Source organism: Esox lucius, chromosome 4, assembly GCF_011004845.1.
Source record: "Esox lucius isolate fEsoLuc1 chromosome 4, fEsoLuc1.pri, whole genome shotgun sequence".
In the NCBI taxonomy this organism is placed as follows: Eukaryota; Metazoa; Chordata; class Actinopteri; order Esociformes; family Esocidae; genus Esox; species Esox lucius.
The window spans coordinates 16,528,915-16,551,252 of record NC_047572.1 but is presented as its reverse complement, the minus strand read 5'-3'; the positions used below and the strand labels follow the sequence as shown (position 1 = coordinate 16,551,252).

At 43.1% G+C, this 22,338-nt stretch overlaps 1 protein-coding gene across 2 annotated transcripts in view; it reads left to right on the top strand.

Annotated features, from left to right (window-relative positions):
- Positions 1-4,054: 4,054 nt before the first annotated feature.
- Positions 4,055-22,338, top strand: part of afap1l1a (actin filament associated protein 1-like 1a) — a 35,779-nt gene continuing 17,495 nt past the window's right edge. Inside the window, exon 1 of one of the 2 annotated variants that reach the window (XM_013133438.4) lies at positions 4,055-4,167. In XM_013133438.4, the coding sequence (XP_012988892.3) occupies positions 4,149-4,167 (19 nt within the window). In that variant the 5' untranslated portion in view covers positions 4,055-4,148. Of the gene's footprint in view, positions 4,168-19,091; positions 19,285-22,338 lie in introns of those variants that run through there. The other variant, XM_029119285.2, reaches the window with a different exon arrangement.

Sequence of the window (22,338 nt, the reverse complement as noted above, 5' to 3'; positions counted from 1 at the left end):
TATATATATATATATATATATATTTAGCGGAAATGCGACTGCCAACGATATTAATGCTTTGCTTAGGCCTGCATCAACATAAACTAAGCATAGCTTACCATGCTAAAGGCAAGGTTAACTGCTGGATTCGCTTGCACATAGCATCTTGGGACCAGTATCTGAAAAGGGTGACCCTACACTGCCTGCTCGCTCAAATCGCAAATCGCTCAATCACTGGCAAGCAGTCGCTGAGGACTCTCTTGCACGCACACTGCCCGCTCAGGCAGGGTGTGTCTTCTGAATTCATGCCAGCGACAACCAATCAACCAGTATAGGGGACACAACAGTCTCTGCAATTACTAATAACAATGTATTTGTGCGACTCCACTACTAAAAATGTATTAAGTATCAACACAATGCCAAGTGAATGATTTATATCACTCACCCGTGATCCCAACGATCTCTGAAACCTTCTTCCATGCATCCATTTTTAGAATTATGTATGTATGAAGCCAGAGAGGCATCATAAATAATGACAAAACCAGACAGCACAATAAAACGTTTCTCTGACATGTTTTGAGCTAATTAGTTTTAACCAATCCAGGAGAAAAGAGGAGGGACTTCAAGATGCAGGGAACATCTACCCTGCCATTGAGTCACCAAACTCTGTCACTGCCCGCTCCTTGGAAATTAGCATAAAGTTTAACATTTCTCAACTCAACTGTTGCTGCCACTCTGGGATTTTATTGTAATTAATTGTATTTTTTGTAATTTAGCTTACAATACAGTGGGGTGAACAAGTATTTGATACACTGCCGATTTTGCAGGTTTTCCCACTTACAAAGCATGCAGAAGTCTGTCATTTTTCTCCTGATTCTTCAGGTTAGTCAACTCCAGGGCCTTGAGATGCTTCTTACAGAGCCACTCTTTAGTTGCCTTGGCTGTGTGTTTCGGGTCGTTGTAATGCTGGAAGACCCACCCACAACCCATCTTCAATGCTCTTACTGAGGGAAGGAGGTTGTTGGCCAAGATCTCGCGATACATGGCCCCATCCATCCTCCCCTCAATACAGTGCAGTCGTCCTGTCCCTTTTGCAGAAAAGCATCCCCAAAGAATGATGTTTCCACCTCCATGCTTCATGGTTGGGATGGTGTTCTTGGGGTTGTACACATCCTTCTTCCTCCAAACACGGCGAGTGGAGTTTAGACCAAAAAGCTCAATTTTTGTCTCATCAGACTACATGACCTTCTCCCATTCCTTCTCTGGATCATCCAGATGGTCATTGGCAAACTTCAGACGAGCCTAGACATGCGCTGGCTTGAGCAGGGGGACCTTGCGTGCACTGCTGAATTTTAATCCATGACGGCGTAGTGTGTTACTAATGGTTTTCATTGAGACTGTGGTCCCAGCTCTCTTCAGGTCATTGACCAGGTCCTGCCGTGTAGTTCTGGGCTGATCCCTCACCTTCCTCATGATCATTGATGCCCCACGAGGTGAGATCTTGCATGGAGCCCCAGACTGAGAGAGATTGACCGTCATCTTGAACTTCTACATGCTTTGTAAGTAGGAAAACCTGCAAAATCAGCAGTGTATCAAATACTTGTTCTCCCCACTGTATGTGTTGCAATAATGAAAAGAACAATTGAGTGACATCGGCATATCAATGAAATGACAGGTCATTTGTGGATATGACAGTGTTGACTTTGTGTAGAGAGAAAAGAGGAGTGGGCCAAAGACTGATCCCTGGGGTACACCAGTAGAGAGAGCGCATGGGGAAGACACAGACCCATTACATGCAACATGGTAGGAGCGACCTGCCAGGTAGGATACAAACCAAGAGTGGGCTGAACCTGAGACCCCCTGCTCTGAGAGTGTGGAGAGGTGGTTCACAGTGTCAAAGGCAGCAGAAAAATAAAGGAGGATAAGAACAGAGGAAAGAGAGTTTGCTTTGGCAGTGCGGAGAGCCTCTGTGACACAGAGAAGAGTGGTCTCGGTCGAGTTACCTGTCTTGAAACCTGATTGGTTAGGGTCTAGAAGATTGTTCTGGGACAGTTAAGAAAGGAGTTGATTAGAAACAGCATGCTCAAGTGTTTTAGAAAGAAAAGAAAGAAGGGGTACCGGTCGGTAGTTTTGGACATCAGGGGGATAAAAAGTTGGTTTCTTGAGGTGGGGGGACATAAGCAGACAGAGGGAACACAGCCAGTGGATAGGGAGGAGATGATGAGGGAAGTAAGGTTAAGATAGAAGGTCTACAGAGATGGTCTGGAGAAGGGAGGAAAGGATTGGGTCAAGAAGACAGGTTGTCGGACTCCCAGACATCACTAGACACAAGACTTGGTCTGAAGAGAGGGGAGGGAAAGAGATCAGGGAATAAGGTAGTTCACTGACAGTGGGGCCAGAAGCCTGAACAGGTTGAGTGAAAGAGGAGCGAATCTTGTTAACCTTTCTTTCAAAAATGGTGTTCTAACGTACGAGTAGGTAACGCGCTGTTAGGCAGGATTCACAGACAAGTGTGACAAGAGTAAACACGACGCAAGAGTTAACAGGAATGCCTAGGCTACTATTCATTGTTGCATTGAAAAAAGCTAATGTGAAGCACTCCGGACAACTCCAACACAAGTGAAGTGCCAATTATGTTGCAAATCAATAAGTGACAGCTCCTGCCAAAGTCCACCAGTAGATGGAGGATTCTGAGGCTCAAAGAAGAAAAATTTGTTAATGGCGACAAACAATTAAAGGTGTTAAGCATTTTTTATTAATCACTTTCATAAGCCCTAATGGAAAACATTTTCATGCCAGCAAAGGCATGTGTACAAACTCTATGGACTGACCATTGGCTCCTACGATAAAAAGATTCTCAAGCATATTCAACCTTTAAAGAAAATGTCAATAATTTGCAACACCCTCTAGACTACATGGAATGTTTAGAATTAAAAATAAATAACATTTAGACAATTACAAAAAAGTCAAGATGTTTGTTTTTATACAGTTGTAGTGATGGGCATTCTGAGTCCTGAGTCGGTCCTTCTCGCTCTGTTCACCTGAAACAGACGACTCATTTTGCTCCCGAACGGCTCTTCGTTTAAAACGCTTAAAGGATAGCCCCAAAACAATGTAAATGTGACAAAGTAGCTGAGAAATAATTTTGTATGAAATGCTAATAGGTTGCATAATATATTAGTAGATCACCAGTTTGTTATTACATGTTTACTGACATTGGACTCAAGGAAAAATGCTCAGGGATAGAAAGACACTCTCCACAGTATGTATTGTTTTTACAGTGAGGATATCCAACCGTTATTGAAAACATGTTCACCTTATTTTCAAATAGTAGCTGTTTGAGCAACAAAAAATTAAGGAAATTAAGGAGCCAAATGAACGGCTCCTTTCAACAATGCGGTTCCACATACAAAGAGGCAAATAGAGACATGGTTTGCGTTGTTTATTTCCAATAGGGAGAATAGCGCACATGTGCCCAAATTCTTTGTGCAGATTATTGCTGAGGTCAGTTGGTGGAGTCAGTATCTCTATATGACCTGTAGTGGACGCGTTTAGTTTAAGGTGAGTTTTTCTACTTTTTTTCCCATGACACTGCGAAGGTATTTTGAAAAGCGTCTTCGTTGCTAATGATTCTCGTCCTCTATACGTATTCATGTAGTTGCCCAATAATAGGGAACCCGTTGGTCCTCCTAATTTCTGTAAGTGAGCTCCATTACACTTGTGTTTTCATTAGTTTCTTTATGAAAGTATTTAGCTAACTCAATGACTGCTTAATTATGAGCTGGGACGCGCACAAGTACAGTATCCTATCCTACAAATGCTTGTGCCACGTGAAGTGAGTGATACTCAGAGCGGTACTGGATAGATTTTGGGACAGCCTTCTGGCCTGCTCGAATATCAATTAATGCAGTGAAATTAGGCCTGCTCCGCTCACGTACTCTGTATTTGAAGTACTAGCATTAGGACCCAGCAAACCGTGGGATGTTCAATAGACTGTAACTTAAATGGAGAGAGGGAGAGCTCGAGAGACTGGGAGTGTGTGAGAGAGGGTGTCTGCTATGTATCAAGTGTAGATGTCAACGCGGTCACACATGGAGCTGCTCTCCGTCATGGAGCTGCTTTCAGGTTGAGCTCGGGAAAACCGCCTCTTATCAAATACAAAGACCGGGATGGACAACAAGAACAAATGTAAGTCTTGATTTGGGTTTAATTTAAAGTTAACTTTTAATTGACTTAAGATTGGCTATTATGTCTATTTCAAAATTGTGCAAGTTGTTTTTAGAAACCAAACAATAGGACTGTGCTTATAAATTGCACCTGCAATTTTAGCTTTTTTGTTTTAGCCTGAGAACAGCAGTGCTGCCATAGACTGCTTTTCTCTGCAGATGGATAATTATAGGTTATAGCCTAATTACTGTTTTAAGATTGTTTTGCATTTTTTTGACTACTGTAAACCAAAAAAAAAAAGATTTACAGAATGACAGCCCAACATTTTCCCAGCAACTCAGGGGCACAATTACGGTTAACTGCCTTTGCTCAGGGAAACAACGTGAGATTTCCACCTGTCATTGATTTGATGTAGCCACCTTTAAGATCCCCTTTCCACATCTTGGAATTTATAGTTACACTGTCCATCACCTAGCCTAGTATAATACTGACTGTTATACTTGTAACTACGGTCAGTTAACCATATAACTCTGTTTGATGAGCAGGTTGACGCATCTTCATTGTCCTCCCACATTGCAGTGCAAACAGTCAACCAGTTTCACCAAGCCTTCCTGTAACAAGACTGCAATCCATTCCAAAAAAGTTGTTTACTTCTCTCTGCCCTTGTTTACTGGCTTCCACTGATCTGAAAGAGAATGATAGCTTGCTGACATTCATTTACCATAGGTTTACACCTATCATATCTACCAAAATATGTAAAGGGAGGTGAACAAAGCCATGTGGGAAGGGGCATCTGATTTGGATGGGATTCAACGACGTATCTCTGCAGCTGTTTCCATCTCCCATGCTGTTCTACACTGACAAGGCTCTGCTCCTTCTTTCCAACTACAACTTTCAGTTTCCGCTGAGTGAAAGATGATCATTTTCATGTTGATATCTTACTCTCAACTACAATAAGGTGTCGTGACTCTACGAAAATAACCCTCTGGAGAGAGTCTGTGTGTGGGAACTTGGTGTGTAGACACGGGGGTTGGTTTTCACTTTCCCTCGGACTGTTCTTTCTGTAACAGTTTGGGCTTGGTTTTTGACCCTCTATCTCTCTTTGCCTCAATTCACTGTCTCCCTCTATCTCTTCCTCTATCCCTCTGTTGTTTTTCTCTCTGTCTTTGCTTATGACATGTAAAGGTTAACTTTATAAGGAGTTGAGCTCTGTCAGGTCACTCAAAGTGCAAGGTTTGTTGCTTAAGCATGTCCTGGATGTCATTGTGTTTGGGTAGTTTCTAACCTTGTCCCCAGACTGAGGTTACTGGCGCCGCAACAGACGAAAGCCTGTTGATGGACAAGATTAGGTAGTTGCTGGTTTGTCACAGCTTTGTATGTGCGGGTGTGTGTGGTACCAGGCCAGACCTAAACCGCACACAGGGCTTTGTTTGTTTTATATTTCCTTTTAACAATTATGTTTGCACCCTAACTGGCCTCTTTTTATAGAGGCCTACTCTAACCAGACCTCATTGCTTTGGATGGAGAAGGTTGTGTTTCAGTAGAGTTATCAAGGGCCTGTTAATATGGCCAAGCCCAAAAGCAGTGTCCCAAATGGACCTCTTCTCTACATACAGAAAGTGGGTCCTATAACTGGGTCAGAGAAAGAGGCTCCACATCATTTTATCGGTCTTCTCACCATTGGTTCTTAGTTGTCACCCATGGTTCTGAGTTCTCACAATTGGTTCTGACTCCTCAGTCAGTAAGATAAGCTGATTGTGTAGGCCTGACCAGTCCAATCTGGTATCCAATCTAACACCACACTGAACTTTGTTATTATACAGTCGCTAGTCTGCGCAGACCTGGGCTCAAATTCCATTTAAAACATTATTAGCGATTGATTGAGCTTGTCTGGATGGCCTTAGAACATTCACAAGAGTCATAAACCTCACCCATCCGGTAATACAGAGCAGAGCAGAATATCAAGTCTGACTAGAGAACAATATATACAGTTTCAAATGTGACTGCTGCACCATTGTTATTTGGTGGTTATAGCGTGGTCAAATACCAGTGTTATATGGTTGCTATAGCATGTTGAAAAACCAGCATTATAAGAAAGTCAAAGCCTGGTGAAACACCAGGATTATATGGAGGTTAGAACATATTGAAACACCAGTATTATCTGAAGGTCAGAACATGGTGAAACACCAGTATTATCTGAAGGTCAGAACATGGTGAAACACCAGTGTTATCTGAAGGTCAGAACATGGTGAAATGCCAGTGTAATCTGGAGGTCAGAACATGGTGGAACACCAGTGGTATCTGGAGGTCAGAACATGTTGAAACACCAGTGTTATCTGGAGGTCAGAACATGGTGAAACACCAGCGTTATCTGGAGGTCAGAACATGTTGAAACACCAGTGTTATCTGGTGGTCAGAACATGGTGAAACTCCAGTGTTATCTAGTGGTCAGAACATGGTGAAACACCAGCGTTATCTGGAGGTCAGAACATGGTGAAACACCAGTGTTATCTGGTGGTCAGAACTTGGTGAAACACCAGTATTATCTGAAGGTCAGAACATGGTGAAACACCAGTGTTATCTGAAGGTCAGAACATGGTGAAATGCCAGTGTAATCTGGAGGTCAGAACATGGTGGAACACCAGTGGTATCTGGAGGTCAGAACATGTTGAAACACCAGTGTTATCTGGAGGTCAGAACATGGTGAAACACCAGCGTTATCTGGAGGTCAGAACATGTTGAAACACCAGTGTTATCTGGTGGTCAGAACATGGTGAAACACCAGTGTTATCTGGTGGTCAGAACTTGGTGAAACACCAGTGTTATCTGGTGGTCAGAACATGTTGAAACACCAGTGTTATCTGGTGGTCAGAGCATGTTGAAACACCAGTGTTATCTGGAGGTCAGAACCTGGTTGAATGCAGAATTAAAGAGGATCATCCCTGGTCCAAGTTGAATGCCTGCCAAGAACCCAATTAGCCAGGCAGGCAGGCAGGCAGTCAATCAGGCAGTGCACATATGAAAGTGATTATGAGGAGTAACTAATGAAAGTAGTCAGTAAAAACACAGGAAGTATAGTAAGCTGCTCAGGTTATACATTTATGAGTTACATCCTCCCCTCCTTTTCCACGCTGCTCTTTTTCTTTCTACTCCTCTTTATCTCACCTGTTCTACTCTTTGTCATCTCCTCTTCTCTTCTTCTCCATTTTCTTTGTTCTCATCATCTATGCTTGATGTCTCTTCCTCTTTCCTCTATCTCCCCCTTTGCTTGATGCCAAACCAGACAGATAATTGACTGTTCAGGTTTTCTTTCTGAATTGTCCACCTTGCAAACAACTAAACAAAAGCCAAGCCTGGCGACATGACAAATAGTATGTGTATGTTTGTGTGTGTGTGTGTGTGTGTGTGGTATGTCCCTGACCATCAGGTGGGTGTGTGAGAGAATAGGATGCACTTACTCCTCAGTGGCTCATAGCATTGGTGGGATTGTCTCTTAACATACTAGTACATCCCAAACAGCTCCCTATGCCATATTTATTTCACTACTTCTGGCCACAACACTTTGGTCTGAGGTCAAGGAAAGTGCACTATAAAGCACATAGGGTACCATTTTGGTCTTGTTCCCTAATTATCCCATGCTGTCTGTATTCCATCTCTGTTGCTGTCTCTGGTTTGTGTGGGAGCATATGGAAATGTTTAGTAGACACAGAACATGTCATTTGTCTTATTAGAGCCCGTAATGATACAGAATAAAACATAACATGTCAGCGCTGGTCTACATAATACTTTCTTTTTACATACATATACATATACTCTACTGCATACTTGTACATATCTCTGCAAGGAGGGTTGGAATACCCCACATTCCAATGATAGAATGATGAAGAGAGGCTGTGTTTGCGTGTGTGCATGTGTGTGGTGTGTGTATGCTTTGTGCGCGTATTTCTGCCGTCTCCCCGACATTGATTAACTTTTGTGCATGCTCAGACCAGACCCTGGTTAGTCAAAGTGCAAGTCGACACAAAGACATGCCGATTTCCAGGCATCAGAGGAATGTCATGTTTGCATTTACATTTACATTGGCTTCAGAATATATTCAGATCATTTCACTTCCTCCATTGTGTTGTGTTGCAGACTTTATTTATAACAGATTATTTGTATTATTATTTTCTACCATCGGTCTACACACATTTCCCTATAATGACAAAGCAAAAACATATTTTGGGATATTTGTGCCAATTTATTGAAAATCAAAAGAGGAAATATTTAATTTACAAAAGTATTTAGTACCTTGTAGGCATATCTTAGGAAGTGAGCTCACCTTCAAGTATTCTAAGGTATTCCTCCACCCGTGTTGCACACTGAGATCTAGGCAGATATTCCATTCTTTTAGATCCTCTCAAGCTGTGTCGAATTGGATGGAGAATGTCGGTGAACAGAGATATTCTGGTCTCACCACAGATTTAATTGGGTTCAAGTCCAGGCTATGGCTGGACAATTCAACGATATTCACAGAATGGTTGAGAAGCCACTCCAGCGTTGTCATGACTTTGTGCTTCAGGTCGTGGCCGCATTCTGAGGTCCTGTGACCTCTGGATCGGGTTTTCATCAAGGACTTCTGTGTATTTTTCTCTGTCCATCCTTCCCTCAATCCTGACCAGTCTTCCAGTCCCTACCGCTGAGAAGCGTCCCAGAGCATGACGCAACTTGTACTTCATGTCTTGGTTTTTGCTCTGACATGTAAACTGTGGGATGTTATAGAGACAGTTGTTTGCCCTGTGTGCCTACATGTCCAATGTATTGAAATTACCGCAGGTGGCCTTAAGAGTTCCAGAAACATCTCAAGGATGGTCAAAGGACACAGGATGCATCTGAGCTCAATTGCATAGTGTCATGGCAAAGGCTCTGTATACCTATAAACATAAGTTATTTATATTTAAGATGTTCACTACATTTCACAAATATCTAAAAACATGTTTTCACTTTGTAATTATGGGTAATTCTTTGTTGAATGATTATTAAATAAACTGTAAATGAAATATAAAAACAACTAAATGTGGAGGAAGTGAAGAAGTCTAAAAACGTTCCAAAGGCACTTTATGTTTAGATCGATATGGGTTAGCAGTAGAGAGATTTCTTTGGGTGGGGGTGAGAGAGAACAAGAGAGAAAGGTTTAGTTCTCCTTCACACGATTCATCTGCATCAACACGTTGTAGTGTAAAATTTCACTGCTCTCATGAAAAAGGATGTTGCCGTTCATATGCTTACACAGTCATTCCTGTCATTATGTTATGATTTCCATGTTTGTTGGAGTTGGCATTTGCAGGCTGTTACTTTTGTGGTATGGCCGCTGTCCTGATACTATTTCAACTATGCAATAGGGGTTATCAAGCTAACATGCTCATCGTGTCATAAGGTAGGCCCAATGCAGGTTCAGATGTTGGAATCATGTAGGCAGCCCACATTGTACTGCCTGTAATTTAGTGTCAGATAAACCTACATTTCACCAGAACGTATAGTATCTCAGTCTTAACAGACCTCATTATGGAATTGAATGGTGTCAGCAAATGTAGTTTTTCTGCATTATCCTGTCCTGTACTGTGTTGGTCTGGGCTGTCCTGTCCTGGTCTGTATGTCCTGTCCTGGTCTGGGCTATCCTGTACTTTGTTGGTCTGTCTGTGTTGGGTTGGCCTGTCTTGTGTGGGTTTGGTCTGTCTTTTCTGGGGTTGGTCTGTCTGTGTTGGATTGGTCTGTCCTGTGTGGGGTTGGTCTGTCTGTGTTGGGTTGGTCTGTCTGTGTTGGGTTGGTCTGTGTGGGGTTGGTCTGTCCTGTGTGGGGTTGGTCTATCCTGGTTTGGGTTGGTCTGTCCTGTATGGGGTCGGTCTGTCTGTGTTGGGTTGGTCTGTCTGTGTTGGGTTGGTCTGTCCTGTGTGGGGTTGGTCTGTCCTGTATTGGGTTGGTCAGTCCTGTATGGGGTCGGTCTGTCCGTGTTGGGATGGTCTGTCCTGTATGGGGTTGGTCGGTCCTGTGTTGGGTTGGTCTGTCCTGGGTTGGGTTGGTCTGCGCCATGTTGGTTTAGTATGTTCAATTCTATGGTACTACTTGTCTTTCCACTACATTTCCGTCCTAACTGTTCGACAGACTGAGAGGACTTTGTCCTCAATGGCACCATATTCCCGTGATTAAACACTAGTCAGAATTAGTGCAATATAATGGAGATAGGGTGTCATTTAGGATGTAGACAGGGTTATGGGCCAGAGGTTATGAGGTCATGAGGGATCCAGGGAAACCCCCTGTTTCTGTCTCTGTCCACCACATTGCTCTGTCACAGTCAACCCCTCATCTACATGACTAATAACACCAAGATGGACAAAGCAGCTACTCTCTCACTAGTGTGTGTGTGTCTCTGTGTGTGTGTGTCTGTGTGTGTGTGTGTGTGTGTACGCACATTTGCATGCATGTGTTTGTAGGTGTGTTCCTGTGCATTTATGCATAAGAATGTGATTTGAGTGTGATTGAATGTGTGCGTTATTTGAGTGAGTTACAGTACGTTTGTGTGGCTTGAGTGTGCGTGAATATGTGTGTGTTTCCATAAGTTCCTATGATTGTTGCTGCCCTAACATAGAAAGCCTGCCTGCCTGCCTGCCTGCCTGTCTGACTGCCTGTCTGTCAGACAAAACCACATGTCTGTGTGGTGAGATCATAGGGGTTGAGAGCAGACTGTACATCTGCATTTCACTGTGGAAGACTGACCAACTAAGAGGTCTTTGTCTGATAATGGGCTGACTCAACCCCTCCATTCCACTTTACACTCTGAATGGATTGGATTGATGAGGAAGAAAGAGATCGAGGTACGGATTGATGGCTTTTTTTAGAGGTGGAAAGCAGGAAGTGCTGAGTGCTTGTCATTGGTCATATAGTCAGGGTACTAACACTTGTTCAATTTTTTCCTTTGTTTCATCTTCCTGCTCTTATTCCTCTTATTCTTCTGTTTTTTTTCCTCATCTCCCTACTCTTCACTGTTAGTATGGTTGAATGCGTATTGATCAACACTCGATTCTTGACTTTTAGGACCGGAATGCCAAAAAATGGTGCTCCAGGTTAAGCTATTTTGCATATTTAACCATACCATCAGAGCTCCATGTCTTCAACAGATAAACATAAAAAAGTGTACCAACTACGCTTGTTACAACGCTGTTTCCAAAACAGTTGGGACGCTGCATAAAATGTAAATAAAAACAGAATGCAATGATGTGCAAATTCTTTCAACTCTATATTCAATAGAAAATAGTACCAAAACAAAAACCCACAAAACATCAAATGTTGAAACTGAGACATCTTATTGTTTCTTAAAAAATATATGCCCACTTTGAATATGTTTATGCCCAACTAAAGGTGATTTAAGCAATTTTGAGCGTGGCATGGTTGTTGGTGCCAGACTGGCCGGTCTGAGTATTTCACAATCTGCTCAGTTACTGGGATTTTCACGCACAACCATTTCTAGGGTTTACAAAGAATGGTGTGAAAAGGGAAAAACATCCAGTATGCGGCAGTCCTGTGGGCGAAAATGCCTTTTTGATGCTAGAGGTCAGAGGAGAATGGGCCGACTGATTCAAGCTGATACAAGAGCAACTTTGACTGAAATAACCACTTGTTACAACCGAGGTATGCAGCAAAGCATTTGTGAAGCCACAACACGCACAACCTTGAGGCGGATGGGCTACAACAGCAGAAGACCCCACCGGGTACCACTCATCTCCACTACAAATAGGAAAAAGAGGCTACAATTTGCACGAGCTCACCAAAATTGGACAGTTGAAGACTGGAAAAATGTTGCCTGGTCTGATGAGTCTCAATTTCTGTTGAGACATTCAGATGGTTGAGTAAGAATTTGGCGTAAACAGAATGAGAACATGGATCCATCATGCCTTGTTACCACTGTGCAGGCTGGTGGTGGTGGTGTAATGGTGTGGGGGATGTTTTCTCTGCACACTTTAGGCCCCTTAGTGCCAATTGGGCATCGTTTAAATGCCACGGCCTACCTGAGCATTGTTTCTGACCATGTCCATCCCTTTATGACCACCATGTACCCATCCTCTGATGGCTACTTCCAGCAGGATAATGCACCAAGCTCAAATCATTTCAAATTGGTTTCTTGAACATGACAATGAGTTCACTGTACTGAAATGGCCCCCACAGTCACCAGATCTCAACCCAATAGAGCATCTTTGGGATGTGGTGGAACGGGAGCTTCGTGCCCTGGATGTGCATCCCACAAATCTCCATCAAATGCAAGATGCCATCCTATCAATATGGGCCAACATTTCTAAAGAATGCTTTCAGCACCTTATTGAATCAATGCCACATAGAATTAAGGCAGTTCTGAAGGCGAAAGGGGGTCAAACACAGTATTAGTATGGTGTTCCTAATAATCCTTTAGGTGAGTGTATTATTCCAGAAACAATAACATTTCTCAGTTTCAACATTTGTTATGTCGTCTTTTTACTATTTTCAAATAAATACAGGGATAAATGACTTGCACATCATTGCATTCTTTTTTTACTAGCATTTTACGCAGTGTTTTGCAAACTAAGCTGTATTATATTATATTACACTGTTTTAATGGTTTTATTCTGAGATCTCTGCCGAGCAAATTGTCTTTCATGTAGTAGCTTAGCTATACAACCCAGTTGTGTGCAACAACACATGATTGACAAAACAGCTAACATAAACACAGCAGCAGATTTTAAAATACTCCAGACGCAAACGTCTTTTCCCAGGCGCCTGCTCACAAGCCAGTTCGCAGTTTTATCGTCTTTTTCTGTGACCTAAACCAATGAGAGTCCTCTGCACGACAGCGAAGCCTGCAGCGCTGCAGTGTGTTGGGAGGATCTATAACCCAGCGACATAGTGGGCCCTGTCGCTCCACCAGGCTAGTTGGCAGGAGAAGGACGTGCTCCCGTTGACTGACGGTCCCGCACTAAGTCAGGATGAATTAGACATGTGTTCTCACTTTGACTTGGTTCCCCTGAATCTCAACCATTTCTCTTTTCCAGTGATGAAGAGATAGATATACATGACTGCAATATGTTGTTGTGGTGTATGCAAAACAAGTCAACTTTGAGCATTTTTGGCATTCAGCTCCAGAAACGTCGACAATAAAAACAAATACATTTGGGACTCTGGATTCAAATTTGTCAAGGTGCTGTAAAAAATTGAATTCAACTGGATTTCTCATGCAGTGTTTAATGCTCAGAGCTGCATGGCCTTATGGGAATATGTCCTTCAGGTGCTTCCAAATGGTTTTAAATGGCACTTTATTCCCTATGTAGAGCATGGTTTTGAATGGTACCCCATTCCCTATGTAGAGCGTGGTTTTAATGGCAACCTATTCCCTATGTAGAGCATGGTTTTAATGGCACCCTATTCCCTATGTAGAGCATGGTTTTAATGGCACCCTATTCCCTATGTAGAGCATGGTTTTAATGGCACCCTATTCCCTATGTAGAGCATGATTTAAAATGGCACCCTATTCCCTATGTAGAGCATGGTTTTAATGGCACCCTATTCCCTATGTAGAGCATGATTTAAAATGGCACCCTATTCCCTATGTAGAGCATGGTTTTAATGGCAGCCTATTCCCTATGTAGAGCATGGTTTTAATGGCAGCCTATTCCCTATGTAGAGCATGGTTTTAATGGCAGCCTATTCCCTATGTAGAGCGTGGCTTTAAATGGCACCCTTTTCCCTACATAGAGCATGGTTTTAATGGCAGCCTAAATACTGTAGGGAATAGGATGCCATTTGGGATTTGAAGTCCATGTTAGTGATAGCAGTGTGATGAATGATGTGGTGTTTGAACCTCTGCCATCACTCTTATCTCCCACCCATGGAAAACCCAACTGGCACATCTAGACTTGTCTGCAGTAGGGTAAAAGAGCTGTGGAGCTGCCATGAAGTCATCCCCAGAAACAGTGGGTAAAGCAGGGAAAGTTGGAGTGAGGGAGAGTGTGTGCCGTCTGTGTGTGTTTGTGTTCAGTCATTGTGAACATCAAAGCCTTCCACATCCCACTGCGTCCCGGACAGTCTTCAAAGAGGGTTAATGCTTAAACAGGTTAGTGGGAGTACACACACACAGAGCGTAATTATCCCCGTCCTTTGCCATGGATACGCTCAGGCGACCCGGAGAGGCCCCTCCCTGATGGTCTTCTCCCACGACAACAGCCTCGTTAGTGGAAGCAGGATAATGAGGATCGAACTAAATGCTTGTTATTCGGTTAAGAACTGTTTGGGGAAGTAAAACGTACCGCCCGTCTGATTCTCAGCATGTAGAGAGATGATGGTCTTTTTCGGATGCCTCACAGCCCTAGGTGAGACCGGGTGATTGACAGTTTGAGGTCATGAATTGGGTAGGTGAAAGGTCACGTGTTTGTAGGCAGGTACGTGGGTGTTTTGAGTGTGTTCTACTCTGTGTGGTTTATGATGACCTCCAGCATATTGGTATTGACCGTGAAACAGCAGTTAGAGCGGCCCTTCTCTCTTTCCCCCTCTCCCCCTTTCCCGTCTCTTTCCTACTTCTTTCCCCTCTTCCCAAGTGTGGCATGGTATAGTGAAAGTTTGTACTTTTGCAATACAATTAATGTTTTTTAAAACATTCAATAAAATCAAAAGGTATTTAGAAGATCAAGTCTGTGTTGCTAGATCTTTCCCCACCATTTTAGCTGATAACCAAACAGCAAGTGTCAACAAGTTTAGAACAAAGTGTAAAAATTAAGTCAAATACACTTTAAGTTTCATTGAAAACTAGACAGGTTGTTGGTTATAAGACCGGTTTTACTCTGATAGGAAGACCATGTCTGGACCTGCCACTGAATGTGATGCTAAAGTGAGGGACTGTCAGTGTAGCCTACTGAATCACATCAGTCATTTTAGCTCATTTACATACTGGAAGGTAGGCTTTTTGTCACAATTGAGGAGGCAGGACACAAGCACAGGGAGAACTTGAACTATAACAACATTAACACTACACAACTAGACAAGACAGAACAACCAAAACATAAGGCTAACCCCAAGCCAAGACCAACAAGAAAACACTGGGAAAGGAAGAATTTTTAGGGACAGGGATCAGTAACGCAGGTGAGGGCAGTAACAACAAACAGGTGTCTGTTATCCAAATGAGGGAGAGAGAGTTGGATCTCACTGGCACGGCGAGCCTGCTAGGACATGACAGTTTTTGTTGATAATCTGCAGTAGATATAATTAAACATTACATATAGATATCCTCCCTGCAGTGACAGTGGAGTGGTACAGTTGCATCATTCTGAACATGGTCAAAGTGAACTGTTTGAATAAAATAGGACTACAGTGTGTATTCAAACTATATTGATGCAGCTTGGTGATTTGATTAATGACAATGGACAACCCATTAGAGTAGTCACCTGTCGCTTTCTGCGACAGGTGACTACGGGGATGGACGGGAGTGGTCAGGAGCATTGAGACAGTTAAGGAAAGATCGGTGATTCTGAGCTGACAAGGTGAAAAAACCCTGTTGTTTTGGCCCTGACAGTTAACCCAATTGTTCCCAGGTTGTTTCTGTAAATAAGAATTTCTTCTTACTATACTTACTTGCTAACATACAAAATACCAATGTTTAGATATGTGTCCCACTTGATGGATTCATTCTGATGGAGAAAACTGGTCTAAAAATAAAATGTTCATTTTAAAGACTCACTTTATCATTTGCACAATGACACATTTTTATTTTTTTTACAATCTGAAAGGTTAGTGAGTCTCCAGATTTCAGGTAAGTTTTCTCAACATTTTCACAATCGCAGCCAGGTTTGAAATGGCTCAGTTGCTTGTAGTGTTTGCTTGGGAATTGCTTGCAGATTTGTGGGTGCTTCACTTTAGGGATTCTTTCCATGTCCATCAAAGTAAAGGACATAATACATGAAAAAATACATTGATATGTATATGTTATTACATGATCGGTTGAGGATATGTTCACATGGCAACATAATAACCATAAGAATCAACCTTGATAAATCAGAAACAAGTAAAAAGTGACTGTATGTGTCTATGTGTGAGTCTGACTGTATGTGATTCATAACTCTGTTGTAATGGGCCCTGGGCGGAGGTACTGTATGTGCATCAGAAAAATAGTACATGAAAACCGTGTATTATTACTACCTATTTGTTAAAATCTTCTAGACACTTCTGAACCCGCTGGGGATTTGTTGTGATGTGGAAAGGACAGCACCGCAAACTGGACATCATGAATTTGGAAGGAAAGAATATTTGTGGTAAAATTAAATAACATTGAAAGTCCATTTATAGTGGTATTAATTCCAACTGGTTAGGTCAAGGGTTAAGGTTTAGCATATGGTTAAGATTAGGTATCATGTCCAAATAGCTTAGTTAAGGGTGAAGGTTAACAATGAAATACAATACAGAGAAAGCTGCCGGTGACTTACTGTTTGACTTGCCTGTGTTTTTCACCAGTCCACAACACCTTAGCATACATACATGGCCAGCATACATTACTAACGGCTCTCAAAACATTGCCCCTTGTGTGGGCAGTTTTTTAAGATGCACGTCAAAATTTTTGCCAGATCCTATTAACATTGTTAAGCACAGTTTGAGCCAAAATAACCAACCCTATCCACTTAAATATAGCACAAAACTTCTGGCAACTGCTGTTATTAGCTGTCCTGTATATATACCACTGCCCAGAGAAGCTTCCTCTGTCTGTCTTTCTGTCAGTCTCTCTGTCTGTCTGTCTCTCTCTGTCTCTCTCTGTCTCTCTCTCCTTTGCTCCTCTCTCTCATCAATTTCTCCATTCCTATATTACTCACCAGATGTGCGTGCCTGTGTATGTTGTTTGTGTACATGTGGTGTTAAGAAATTTGGTGAGGAGGTTTATGTCTCCATAGCTATCAATTAAAAATGATGACAACTTTCAGGTTATGAGGCAGTGACGCAAAGAGGCATTTTTCTGAGTCACTCCAGAAGAGATTGAGATACCATGTTGTCTGACACAACAACCGACCACACCATAACATCTGTCTCAAGCAGTTCAGTGTCTGATTCCTGGTCAACAGAGCGTATCCCACATACCTGGCAGAACAACCATTTGAACTAGGCCTCAGTAGCAGCAACCATATAATTATATGAGCGTGACCTTTCAGAGTAATTTATTTCACGTCTTTTATTTTGACGGATCGAATTCTGCGAAAATGTAGCTGTGTTTGCTAACGTCCATTACACTTGTCCATTACCTGCAGTCTGAGCCAGCCACTCCATAACCAATAAACTGCCCAGTAACTCAATGCACTAAATGCAGTTTTGCTAGTTTCTGTGTTAACAGTATTTTCATCACCACAACTTTTGTGGAAACCATAACACGGCACACCATCCCCCCCCCAGTCTGTGAGCTCACAGCGCCACTGGTCAGGTCTGAGGTCACACTTGAGTCTCAGGCGTCACGTGACCTCTCCAGTCAGGTCACCTCTAGCAGGGTCTTTAGTGTCACACCCTCTATGGGGTCGTTAGTGGTGAAACACAGGAGCGGTAACATCATGAAACAAAACCCAGTGGGGGAGGAACAAGTGAAAAGGAGAGGTGGCCACATCTAATGACTATAACATTACAGTATAACATTACTCTTGAAGCGAATATTTGTCCCACCCACTCTATTTTGAGTGCTCCACATTTGATCAGGGCACCTAGGTGCTAGTGCACTATATAGGGGATAGGGTGCCATTTAGGAGTGATCCAGTGTTGTATCCCTGGAACCAGCCAGATCCGTAATGCCCTGACTAATGTAGGAAGAACAGTGGGTCTGTCCTGTTCCCTTCAGGAGAGACGATGGGGAGTGCTGATATTCATGGCTCATCTGAATTCTTCAGTTATGTGACATCACTGAAACAGACTCATTCAGGTGTGTGTGTGTGTTGCCAGTGTGTGTGCCAGTGTTTGTGTGTGTGTGTTTGTGTGTGCTTGCTGCCAGTATATGAGATAGTGTTGTGTTGCATGTTGGGTCGTGTGAGCCCGAGTCACAATTTCAGGAGAGTCCATTGAGCAGTCTGAACATGAGTCTATCTACCTGTCTCTCTCTTTCTCTTCCTGCCAAGTCACAGTAAGCTGACACTGATGTATATCTACTCACCAGGAAGGCTTTTGTATTAGGCCGCAGTGTTTCCAAAACAACAGCTTACCCATTTGGTGTACGTAATGAATTGAAATGGTTGTAGATAAACTCCCTAGCACAGTACCATCATATGCCTGTACTATCCATTCTTCTAGTTACTCTTACTGTGGCTGGGTCTTAGAGTCAGGTGTCGACAAAATACACCACAGATGCCTGGTCCTCCTTCTTTTGTGTGCGACGATGTGGGAGTCTATCTTCCGTGAGCGTGTCAAAGGTTTATGTGTTTGATGGCCAAAAAAGGAGGAAGAAAGAGGGAGGAGGTGGGGAGGGGTGAAGAGGGAGGACGTGGGGAGGGGTGAAGAGGGAGGAGGTGGGGAGGGGTGAAGAGGGAGGAGGTGGGGAGGGGTGAAGAGGGAGGAGGTGGAGAGGGGTGAAGAGGGAGGAGGTGGTGTGGGGTGAAGAGGGAGGGGTGAAGAGGGAGGAGGTGGGGAGGGGTGAAGAGGGAGGAGGTGGTGAGGGGTGAAGAGGGAGGGGTGAAGAGGGACGAGGTGGGGAGGGGTGAAGAGGGAGGAGGTGAGGTTCTAACTGAACTAAAGAATGTGGGTAAGGCATTAGTGAGAGCTGGGGGGATTCTGTCTGTGTGTGTGTGTGTGTGTGTGTGTGTCTGTCTCTGGTGTGCCATCCCTCTGCTATAATCCCATGGATTGTGTAGCACCTGAGGAAGGCTTAAATCACACACCACCCACCCTCCCTCATCAAGGGAGAGGGACAGAAAGACAGATAACATCAGAGAGGGAGGAGGAGAAAGAGGAGGGAGTGTATAGGAGTGTGAATACCCTTGCTGAACAGTAGTCAGACTCACCTCACCACTGCTGCATAGCAATTGTGTTCTGAGGATTTGACTTCCTATTTTGTGGCTGAATGAGAAGGAAGATTTCTTTGTCCGTGTCATTGGAATATGGTGGGCCTGTCTTCCTCAGGAAATAATGGTGCGTACCAAAGTACACTCTTAAAACTTTTCGTCACTCTGGGAGAAAGTGTAGGCCAGTAGATTGATGGTGTAGGATGCAGATATCAGCTAAAGCTTGGGACCTGTGTGGGATGTTACATTGGTTTGCTTTATGTGTTGACCTGCATGCTAGATTGGTCCCTTTGGGACTTTTTTTGGACATGGATTCGGGATAGTCTAGGACTAAAACTCAGGCTCGGTGGACTTTTCTTTGTTAAGTTATTACATTTTTTTAGTCCTTGACTAGACATAATCAGTGTGAGAAAAATCGTCCCTTTAAGTGTTTCGGTAGAGTTGTCTAAACAAGAGACACATCAGAGAGACACATCGGAGAGACACATCGGAGTGTCAGCCTAGGAAACTGCACTAATGTGACATTGTAATTCTCTGTACCCCCTGTTTCTTCTGGAACAAATCAAAATCAATCCCCTGTATGTTCCTTCCTCCTGAAAAGGAAAACTTAATTGATGTAGATTTTATACAGTAACAGCCTTGTGTTACAATAAGTCTGGATTATTATTGGCGGAAAAGTGGGTTTTTATTTGTTCCAAAGCAAAATGCCTCGGAGGTGTTAGAATCCAGATCACACCCGGGACAATGTATCAAATGGGACCCTATATATATAGTGCTCTACTGTATGGGTCCTAATCTGAAGGTAGTGCACTAAATGGGTAATAGGGAGCCATTTATTAAGCAGATAGTCGTTATCGTATAACATTGTTTGCTAGTACAGGTGCTGAGTTGGCTGGCTTCATGTGCTCCTAGTTCCCAACAACAGTTGCTTTAAACACTGGGGAACTTGCTGTTAAACAAACTCCTTCTACCCATAAGTGGAGCACACTCTTTTTTTGTTTTTCTCTCTATCTTTCGCATGATCTTTCTCTCTCAATACAATTTAAAGGGATTTATTTGCATTTGTTGACGTTGCCAAAGCAAGTGGAGAATGAGAAACGATAGAACAAATGAATAAGTGGATATAAACAATCAGAGATAATAAATAAATGTTACACACTAGAATACTCATATAGGCTGACTATTCTCTCTGTGTTCTCTCTTTTTATGTCATTCACTTTTTCCCTGACTATAGCATGCACACACACACAGACACAAACACACACGCTGCCTTGCATTGCTCTTTTAACAAGGTGTGGAATGTATCTTCTAGGTTTAACAGTGTTATTCAAAGCAGCGTGAGATGGTAAGGGTTTTGGTGTGGACTAGTTTAGCCGTGCATTCCTCCCACCGCTTGGATCTCAACTGGCAGCCTGTTCCCTTTGTAGTCCACTACTTTAGACTGGGGGCGTATAGGGCCATTGTCAAATGTAGTGCACAGAGAATAGAGGGTCGTTTGGGATCTCTGCTCTGAAATGCTGATGAAGGTTTTCTCTCTGACTGGGTTTCAGATACTATGTAGCTCTTTCAGGCAGTGTATTCTAGTTAAATCAACAGTCATAGAAAATATTTCTGGAGTAACAACTTCCAAAGTATTACGACTCTAAAGCTAGTTTAAACAACTGATCCGTCTGGGTGATGGGTGGCATATCTATATTTTTGCAGCTGACTTTTATCTCAACACTGAAACTGTAGTTTTTACCTCCATCCTGTTATGATGTGTACTTCTCGTCTGTGTGCATGTATGTGTGTGTGTGTGTGTGTGTGTACTTGTGAGAGACGATAATTGCAATACTTTTTTGGGGCTATTTGATGTTGTAAGTTGCTGACATGATTGCGTAGCAGAAAAATCACAGTGCCTTGAGTCAAGTCCCAGACAAGGATGTGTTGAAATATCTACATGTGAAAGCTGTAAGGGTGGATGTCTGCTAAAAATGTCAAAATACTGACATGGCGGTTTGTCATTGGCAGCCTTTATGCGTTCCTGTACCTCATTGCCCCAGTCTGGACTGGGAGTAGCCAGGTGACCAAGTAGCTGTCAGTTGTTAATTCTGTGAAGGAGAATGTGTAGAATGTATTACCCATATGGAAGCTGGGTGACACGCAGCAACACCAGTTTGATTTCCCTCTCCTCTGCTTGACACCCACATGACAGTGATTTAATTTGGTCCAACAGCTTTTAAGAGCTGTACAAATGAAATGTGTAGATTTTTTTTTTTTTTTAAGATGTATTTCACAGAGATTGAAGTGACAACTCCCTTACACTATGCAGCGCTTGTTTTCTTAAATGAACAGAAATTGGGCGAAGTGTTGATGTTCTATGACAGTTCAGAGCTTCCAATGCCCCAGTCTGGCATTGTTCATCAATGTCTTTGAGTGTACGACCGCGCCTCGTTGTGACTCACATGGAAAAGAGTGTAGCTTTTTATTTGTCTATGTCCATCAGTCAGGAGTTTATTTCCCCCTCCCTCCCCAGAAATCTGCTGTGGCATTACACATTCAGCACATGGGGCACTCTAATGAACATGTGTGTGAACAACAATGTATACCATAAAATGACGGTTCAACTTTCTCACTCCATTCACACACCCGTTGACAAGGCCTCAGGCCCTCCACCATGCGCTCAACGAAACACCATGTGAATCAGTGGAATCCCGTCAGTAGCTTCGGCCTATTTCTGACACTTACAACCCCTCATGGTTGTGAGTCCGTACGTGCCTTAGCGCGTGTGCGTGTGTGTGTGTGTGTGCGTGTGTGTGTGTGTGTGTGTGCGTGTGTGTGTGTGTGTGTGTGTGTGTGCGGGGGGTTCCCTGTAGTTCTCCCTGCTTGTTTGTCCTGGCGTGGTCACTGACACAAGCAGACCCATAAACATGTGCAGGTGCGGCGAGCTCCAGGGTTTGGTGGAAACAGATAAGGTGTGTGGTCTATCCCCTGTGGTGGTGCAGTTAGTAGTGGGACCACGTTTCTGAAGTGAAAACCGGGAGCATTTTATTCCGCCAGGTAGCTTACCATTCAACTGCATTTGGGAGCCAGTGTTGTTGCTGTAGCGTTAACATCATGCAGTGCAACACTTCCTGGCCGTAGGCTGGGTTGTTTTCCCAGTGGTTGCAATGCACGCTGATCAAACATGTTCAGAAAAGGT